The sequence below is a fragment of the Zingiber officinale genome, chromosome 9B (assembly GCF_018446385.1).
Source record: "Zingiber officinale cultivar Zhangliang chromosome 9B, Zo_v1.1, whole genome shotgun sequence".
Taxonomy (NCBI): Eukaryota; Viridiplantae; Streptophyta; class Magnoliopsida; order Zingiberales; family Zingiberaceae; genus Zingiber; species Zingiber officinale.
This window is the reverse complement of record NC_056003.1, coordinates 49,714,094-49,723,886: the sequence shown is the minus strand read 5'-3', so window position 1 is coordinate 49,723,886 and position 9,793 is coordinate 49,714,094. Positions and strand designations below refer to the sequence as shown.

Sequence of the window (9,793 nt, the reverse complement as noted above, 5' to 3'; positions counted from 1 at the left end):
TAATAGAAAATATACTAGATTCTAATTTAATATACTGAATTTAAGAGGATTTATACTAATTTTTAGACTTTTTGTACCTAAAAATATCATGGGCAATTAGGTAAATATGTTTGGCAGAGTGAAAAGAAAATTTTTTATGGATGAGGACTACATGTAAAGTTATGTTTGCCAATGGAGAGTACATGCAAATTTACCCTCTTATTAATTCTGAAGCATGATGCAAAAAAATAATATTACTCATCCCCAAAAGATGAGCATCGCCAGTCTCACAATTCAATACAGACAGATAAATCAGATACTGCAAGCATTTTCCACTTCACCATGATTCAAACTCTTACCTCATGCTACAAATTTATCACATGATTACCTACCTACTAGACTACCTCTTGGGATCATATTAATTCGCAAGTATGAACAGAGAGTAATAAATTTTAAGACATTTTTGAAAAAGGAAAACTTGTTAAAGTAGGAAGGCATTTTAAAAAATCATCTACCTCCAACATTAATGAGTAAAATAGACACCAAGATAAAATACGATAAACGATTAGTAAAATAAAAGGGTTGTAGTCGAACAAAAGATTGCTCACAAATATATAAATATATATATACCCTGATCACATAAACTTCATCCTTGGCTCATCCAGAAAACTGGAACGTTCTGCACCATGGAAAGCTTGTTCCTTGCGACATCGATCTTAGCTATATTCACATATGTTGCTGAATTCTGGGTCGACCAACAGTAGTAATGCTCTTGGTTATAATCTTCGAAAATGTAATGACACTTGAAGTGAGAAAGACGGGGTTGAGTGAGAAGGCAAAGGGTGCTTTCCCTTGGTATAGTCGCCTCACATGAGCAGAATCCAGATTCTAGTGTGGAGCATGTGCATCAATCTGGTACAAGTTAAATGGAAGCTGAGAAAAGCCAATTCAATTTGCCGGTAGCATTAGAAAGAAAAGAACAACTAAGGAGCAAGATCATAGAAACTCCGCTAAATACTTTAGCGGAGCTGTTGGTTGTCCCTGCGCAACGACTGCACTTCTTTCATCAGTTCCTCCAGCTTTTCTAAAACTGTTTTATGTAGCTCGAACATTTGCATCTGTTATCAAAAAGGAAAATAATAACAATGAAATTTCACAGTAGAAAGAAATTCCACAAGGGACTTATTTGCCAGCTTGAATCACGCTTGTAACTTCTAAACATGGTAATATTTCTGACCTACACAAAAGCTTCACTGTGCGGCATATACAAGTTCAGCAAGCAGTGACAAGAACAGAAATAGCTAGGTTTCTTGTAGATAAGCTTCCTTTTGTTTAAAACTCGTTATGAGGTTCGACATAAATTATTTTCCAGATCATTTTAAAGAAGTATTCAAGCATATAATTGGATCCAAGAAGAAAGAAATATAGACATCAAATGGCAAGAAAAGCGATTTGAATCTCACATCAATAAGATGATGAAGATAGGTTGATGAGAAAAAACTGAAAGACTAATAGAAAGCCAAAGAACTGAAGTTTTTTCCCCTTAGCAATGGTGATCCTGGCAATGTCTATTGTAAAGAAGTTGAAATCCAGAACCGAACATAAGAAAAGAGTGATCCTGGCAATATCTGTTGTAAAGAAATTGAAATATAGAACCCAACATCAAGAAAAAAAAGTGACCTTGGCAATGTTTATCATAAAGAAGTTGAAATACAAAATCCAACATCAAGAAAAAAGTGTGGAACAGACAAAGAAGACGAGCAAAGGAACTGTTTGCGGAGACACTATTGCGAGGAATTAGCTTGTATGATTTTGATTATTTATCTTGTCGAGGAAAACAAGCGAATTAAATGGACAGACAACGTTTAATGTGGTAGTCACTGTAGTTAGGGTAGCCTTGACAACAAGGAAAAAATAATTTGAAGACAACCTTTTGAGCAATAACTACATTTCTTCTGTCACATATAGATGAGCAACGGGAAACACAATCTGATCCAAAATATGACACATTCAGTATCCCCAAGATACATGATCAAACCTGAGACGACCTTAAACTGATGTGGAGCTGAGGCGACTCTTATTTCTCTCATGTCCCCTCAATCCTAATATTGCCAAAAGTGAGTGAGTGAGTGAGCGGATGAATCACACTCATATTCTGAATCAAGTTGGATTGGCACATTAATCAATGTCTAGCTTATCGAAAAAAAAACAGAAAGTTTCACAAAAACTCTCATCAAAGATGCAATGCTAGCATGACAATTGAGAAATCTAACACAAGCTCCCAACTAAAGTTAGTGAATGCCTGGACCGCTCATTGTTATTCACGATCATCAATAGAGACTTTGACTCGATTGATTTGATCTTTAAAATACATGAAATCTTCTCAAGTATAATCTTCTTAACTCTATCTCAAGTTGAAGCTATCATCGGATAGGTACCAAAGTTCACAAAATAACAAGTCGTGGAGGATACAAAAAAAAAATAATCAAGAAAGAGACCAAGTCAAATCCATATTACTCTAGAGATAAGGAGATGACGTAAGAGACGAGACCAAGTAATGTCCCAACATCTACCTACGAAAGGAGAAATATGAGTGGCACTAATAAGAGAAATAATGTTATTTGAGATTCCAACCAATGAAGCGAGAGAAAGTGTTGCAAAAACAAATGAGATTACAAGTTTCAACATATGCTTTGAGAGGAAAGAAATGGTGACAGGAGACTGAGTTTCAATTGATTTTAGTATGAGAGAGGAAGATGATATTTGGAAAGTCAATCACACAAGAGATCCCAAGAAAATAATAGGTTAAGTTTCTATATCTACTCTTGGGGCAAAGAGTTCACATAGGTTATGAGAGAAGAGAGATGTTGAAAGGGACAACAATGGTAATTTCAAAATTAAATCATATTAATAATTACCATGATTGTCTTGATTTTCTTGTTGACCTTCCTTTCAATGGTATTTTTCTCTTAAGATGACCTTTTGTTTTGTTTATTAAGTTGGAGATGGGACCTAGATTGGGCTAGGACCAAACCGCCTAGGTGGACACATAGTGGATTTCTTCCTCTAAGTCTAACATGCCAGTGATCCCTATACTACCTCAATCAATGTGACTGCACCGCAATATAGATGCAAGAGGTGAAGGGGTGCTACAATGCAATGAAATTAGAAGGAAGGAGAGAGAACGTGGAATGGAGTCGAAGGGCATCCATAGACAACTTGTCTTTGGCTAAATGCAGAGTCACTCGTAGCTATCAGGGAGGGAAAGGATGTCAATCATACTATGATTGCTTATAAAAAATAACTTTTAGGTTGCTTAAAACATTGACATGATTGGATGCTTCATTTTCTGTCCAAAACATACACCTTGGTGAAAGAAGAGTGCATGCCACCTTGAATGGTTGAAGGTTAAAATTAAAAAGGACAAACTCAAATGGTAAACTCACTCATTTCTACCATAGAGTATACAATACCATTTTGACTCACTTCAATCCCATTTGCACACTTACAAAATGACCCAAACTCATTATCTCCTTTGTCACACTTAACACATGCCAGTTGAAACTATTCGATTATTTGTGTCAATGAACCCCCCAAACCACTCATATTTCTATCATCCCAGTGTATCTCTTTAAGAATTTGAAACCCCATAAACCAAGTCTTGAAAAGGTCTTTCAAAGATAGATACTATTGGGGAATTTGTATGAAATAGAAATAGAAATAAAAATAATAATAATTTCAATAGGATAAAAATATCAGAAATTGAAATTATTATAAGCAAGAAGTACCTCCTGCATGTGGAATTGTCTAAGGATCTCTATGTGAACATTTCTCACAGCTTCAAGCATGGGATTTTGTGCTGATTCCAAAGTCTCTTCAAGAGTGCGTTGGGCTAGTTGAAGAGAAAATGAAGCCCCAATTTGTTGATCTGAGTGACCTGATGACCATGAAGGTTGATGCATCGCTACCTGATGAAAAAAGAAAAGCACAACTAATAATTTGTTGGCCAAAATTACAGTTGTGAGCACATGCTTGAATGTGAGGTTGTTACATTAGATGCCTGCAAACTCCCTGATGCTAAACCGACTGATGCAGATGCATCTTGTCTTGACAATAGGCTATTCACCAATTCTTCCTTGGTTTCTTGCCCAGTTTTTTTTGATTTGGGTGAACTGATAGCTGATACCACACTGTCACTAAAGACGGAACTGGTGCTTGTTCTCTCAGAACTAGTCAAGTGTCTTCGTGGAAGACCTGAGAATACAGTTCCTGAGAAATCAGGGTTAGCTAACGATCCTATTGTTTTAGCCCCTGAGGAGATGATGGTAGAAGGATGACCGTAAACAGATGAAGGTTCCAATGATGCTGAACCAGAATCATTGAAGATTTTGTTTTGAAGATCCAAGGAATTTAATGCAGGACTAATCAAAGAGTTCTTGGAGGCATTAAGAGATGAAGATGAATCATATGGGCCTGCAGAGATGGCCCCAGAGTCAAATGATACAGGAGGCAAGAAACGAGATGATGAAATTGGTTGGCGGATGCTGGTTGATTTGTCCGGCAATGTGTTCCCAGGAGGTTGAGGAATGAATATCTCACTCTTTGTTTGTGTGAAATTTTTTGCAGCCAGTGGTTGAATAGGCGAGTTGTCATCCTGCAAAATTTACTGAGAACTTAGTTTCCAAAGTTTTAGGATAAGACAATAAAGGCATCTTGTTTTCTATTGCTAAGATAATAAAACAATGACAAGAAGGGGATATGGAAGACTGCACTAGCAAGTGAACTGCACAGTAAAGTTAAAATGTCAGGTGCAGATGAGTGTTTTCTTTGGTGTCCTGACAAACTGTCTGATTGATTAGTTCAAATAATCTTCCAAAGAGATGGAAAAAGAGAAACAGAGAGCAGCTTCACACCAATAAGCATGGTTGTTGCTTCACCTCAATTTTAAGATAAAAAAGTGGGTTGTCCAGTGTTTGATACTGAAAGAGAGTGTATGAATCATGTATTTATGAATGCCCAACAGTTTTTTTCCATCATCGAATGTCTGAGTGTTCCATAATTCCATAATTCCATAATAACATATACAATAAAGAGAATAATTTGTCAGAACACCATAAATTTATCTCGATCCAGGTTTTCAACAAATACACATTACTTTCAAGCACAAGACTACAAAAAAGATAATTTACTTGCAGCTAGATAATAGGAATCCACCTCGAATTTGAAAAAACCTAGAATGCAGCAAAAGTCTTTCTTACAACTATTAAGACTGTATTAAGCAGTCGAAAACAAATATGTACAAATCAATTGATATTGACTATAATACCTGTCTTGAGGTTGCAATAGATCTCCAATCTGAAATTGGATGTGAATCAGTGGTCCCATCGGGTAATGGATATCTCCTTGAGGATGAAAATAATGTCGACTTTTTATCAACAAATGTTTGGTCTTTTTTCATTTCATCATTATCATTCCACCAACTACCAAGTGATGATGTAATTGGCTGGACATCAACCAGTGGAGAAAAAACATCCATGTCATCTTTTGAATCATAACTAGACCGTGCATGTAGCTTTGGCAGTGTTCCACCTGGCCATAAGCGACTTCTATGAGGAGTTTCATCAGCTGTGGATATGTTTGATGTAATTGAAATTGATGATCCACTGATATTTGAAGCACGTAGGCTAGGCAGTACCGATGTGGATGAAAACTTAGACACTGCAACAGAAGGCAAGGGATCTGGCATAAGCACAGAATCTTCACTACTGCCCCCCAGAAGAGCAGTTTCAGCAGTACAATTTTTTTCATTTACAACAACTGGCTTTGTCCGTTGCCAACACAGGTTTATGATTGCCTGAAGTGAAGGTCCAACTTTAGTGGTAGGGAAAACAATTAAATAACAATATACTAAGAATTTCATATAGGCTTACTTCATTGATTTCTTTATTTATTAAACTTTGATGAATACCCAAAATCACAGTGAAAACACTTCTTTAAATATCACAGAAATATATTATATCTGTTCTCACTTATAATTTGTTTCACAAGGCTAATCAAGCATCATAACATGTATCAATAAACTAGCACAGATGTAATTTTCAATCAATCTTTATTCAGAAAGATAGATTTTTTTATCTATGTGCACTGCCTGTGATCTAATAATATAAAACCCAAACGTGTGATTTTCTCAGATTACTTGATGAAATTGAATCTAAATCTGTCATATGAGATCAAATAAACTAATAAAAACCTTTGCAGCATCTATATGCTTGCATGTTCTGCATGACCTGACAGGATTGTTTAGCATAAAAAGAACAAACATGACTATGAAAGGCATGCTATCATCAGCATATAAATAGACTATTTAATGAAGCAGTGAAAAAAAGAATCAAGATGACTATGAAATGCATGCTATTCTTGGCAGATAAGATATCTTACCTCTGAACTACTGTATGCACGAAGAACTGTGAAAGGTTGAGGTTTCCCTCGAACATCATAGAATACTACACGTCCATTATTTGTCCCAGCAGCCAATAGATTACCATCATCACAGTATGCCAGCGATGAGAAGGGTGCCTCAAAAGGCATGCAATATGAGGGTCTTTTTGTTCCAGAATCAAACATATACAACTTTTTATCAAGACCAACTGTAACAATAATCTACAGGGAAAACAAGTCAGGATATAATGGCCATTGATTTTCTATAGAACAAGCACCTCCCATCCAACAAAACTAGCCAAACCATGTATAATTATCCACCAGAAATCCAAATCATTTAATAGATTCCTAGGAAGATAATACCTTGTCACTTGATGGAGAGAAGCAAATACCAGTTGTTGGGGCAGAATGCTGTTTCAACCAAGAAACCTGACACCAAGAGCCAGAGTGAATGGAGATCAATTTTTTAGTGAATGCAGGGAACAAATACAATTTCTCCTTCATTTTAGCAGATTAAGAAATATTATTTTACTAACCTTTGGTCTGCGACCAGTTGTATCCCAAATATGAACAGATCCATCATCCCCAGCTGTTGACAAAAGATGTCGACTAAATCGAGAATAATCAAGTACTCTTAGTACCTGCAATCGCATCACCGATACAGATTCATGTTAAACCAAAAAAGATGTTAGTAGAGCGAAAGTTTGGAATTTTCAAAATATTTGACAGCCAATAACCTGCCCATTTGGATCCTTGAGTTCAGCCCGTGTTCCGGAAGCAAGATAATGAAGTATGAGATCCCCCTTCTCGTTGATGGATGCTAAATGTTCATCTTTGCAGTTGTACATTACACCTGTAATTGTGTCAGTATGACCACTCAACCGTTTGATGCACCTTTTCCTCTGCAGGTCCCATATTTTGACAATATGCCCACTTCCTCCAGAGCAAAGATATCTAGAACTTTTATTACTAAAGCTGATACAATTTATGGATTCCTACAAAATAGAGAAAAGTAAAAAAATCTTTAAAATGTTTGATATATTATGCACTCATAATTACACAGATAAGAAGTGTTTTTATTACTTAAACCCCTGGCCATATTGTCATTTAGGTCCTGTTAGGCATCAATCAGAATCGGTTAGCTTACTAAAAAAAATACAGGTATAGTCACCCAGACTGCCAGTATGCACTAATTTGTCCCTAATCACAACAAGGGGAAACAAGGCTCAGGAGCGGTACTTAGCATCACAATGAAACATACAAAAATAACGTAAAGGATTCATATTATTACAATTGCAAATATCGAAACACGGCACAGCCATAAAATTTCTCTTAATTTTTACCATCAAGTGTAAACTTGCAGAATAATCAAGCTGTACTCATTCTATGTTTACAAGCAACATTTTCCATGCTCTGCACTCAAACGCAAAGAAAAAAAAAACTACCTAGAAAAGGAGAAAATCTAGCTTTTAAGTCTCTTATTTCTTCAATGTGTAACATCAGAATAAGCAATTTTTGCAAAGTCATCAACTGTAAAAGTCAAAGTCAGACTTATGCTATATTGGCAGACATTGCTGTACAATTAGATGAAAAGAAATAACCTACCTAGCAAAAGAGATATGCTAGCTATTTTCTTCTTATTTGTTCAACATGTATGCTAAAATTCATAAGGGAGTCAAACGAACAATGGTGATTGTTCGAAGAAAATATTGATGGAAGCAAATACCCAGACACAGCATAGCAAGAAGGTGGCAATTTCTATCGTGCCAACAGTTCCAGTGCTTTTAGTTTATTTATTTTGTCCATGATTTAGATGGAAAAGAAATTGGTAGCAATGCTACTGACTCCATGCAGGACATTCTAGTAGAAATCAATTCACTAACAATTAACCAGAGACACGCAGGTCACTCTAGAATAATCATTAACAGTGGTTGAACTGAAGAAAAGATGTAAACCAGAGAGACAGAGGGGAAAAAAATGCAGTAAATGATTTGAATGCCATCCGGGCATCTGTAAATTTCCAGAAAACCAGATGTATTGATCACAATAGAACAAATTAATGAGCAAACAATGAGCTACCTCAATGTCATCAGCAAGGTCGCTGCCGTGAGAAGGAAAGGATCCCATACTTTGGCCATTTTTATTCCAAAGTGATATCTTTTTATCGTCACCAGCACTAGCAACCACTAGGTCTGCACGAACAAAGATTAAACTTTAGTAAGATTTTTCCACCGTGAAAGTCAGCCACCATCCGCTGGATTAACAAAATTAACTAAGTTATACAAGATACAAAATAAACTTGAATGATGAGTCATGGGAAAATTAAATTCTGACGGCACTAGGCAAGGATGAAACATGCCCTTATACAATTCGAATAGTGTAGATTCACGGCAAAGCAACAAATTTCCAAGAGAAGTAAAAAAATGCAGATACGCAGTTTCCTAGTAATTTTGCTTCAGAGAGTAACGCATCCCAGACTATCGGGGGGAAAAAAAGAGAGGCTAAAATCGAGCAAACAAAACCCTCCGACACAAGCATAACAGAAATGCACAGCAAAGAGGAAGCAAACAGATAGTGCGATATAAAACGAGGCGGGAAAGCGTTTTTACTGGTGTGGTTCCACTTGACGGAGTTGATTTGAGATCCGGGGGAAGGCGTGTAGCTGAGGGTGCAGGGATCGCCGGCATCCACCGTGACGTCGAAGAGCTTGACGGTGTCGCCGCCGCAAGTGGCGAGAAGCGAAACTGATGAATCCACGAACCGCATCTCTCGATTTCTCCTCGCCAGATCCACACAGCAACGGACAGTCCACTAGGGTTTCTGATAAATACTGGAATGGATTTATTGAAGCACACAGTATGTCTACCTTCATTCTAATCTCCCGGAGTGCACAAAGATTTCCATTGGGTACGTCTGACCCCGTAATGAAAGTATGTCCGAGTCCGACCCACAAAAATTTCTATCGGATAAATCTGAAAAGTACATCCAACTCCATAAAACTTCCATTTACTGCCGGATAAACCTGAAAAGTAAGATGAATCATAGGAAATCAATATGTAGCACTTTACTATTTAACCAACTTAATAATTTAACACTAACAAAATATTATTTTCCCCCTAAATTAAATATCAATATTGTGTTATGAATTATTTAATATAAACATAAATCATAATTAATTATGAGCTTTTATTTATTATTTTTTATATCTTGATTAGTTGGGCCTTCGGTCCAATTAATTTTGGAGATAGATAATCCTATTCCATAAACCTGTTATTAAGTAAATTCGGAAAATACAAATAAATCCTGACGAGATACTTCAATATTATTAGTAGTTCAAATTTCATATACAATAACAATCAAGTTTTACTCTTACTAC

At 36.3% G+C, this 9,793-nt stretch overlaps 1 protein-coding gene across 1 annotated transcript; it reads right to left on the bottom strand.

The window, feature by feature from the left end:
- Positions 1–527: 527 nt before the first annotated feature.
- LOC122023472 (protein NEDD1-like) lies at positions 528–9,312 on the bottom strand. Its single transcript, XM_042581589.1, has 10 exons — positions 9,027–9,312; positions 8,497–8,609; positions 7,155–7,412; positions 6,954–7,058; positions 6,781–6,846; positions 6,418–6,639; positions 5,306–5,833; positions 4,031–4,633; positions 3,768–3,947; positions 528–1,097 (listed from the first exon to the last, which is right to left on the bottom strand). Exons 1-10 carry the CDS (start codon positions 9,181–9,183, stop codon positions 999–1,001), a joined length of 2,331 nt encoding a protein of 776 aa, XP_042437523.1. The 5' UTR covers positions 9,184–9,312; the 3' UTR covers positions 528–998.
- Between the last annotated feature and the right edge of the window lie 481 nt (positions 9,313–9,793).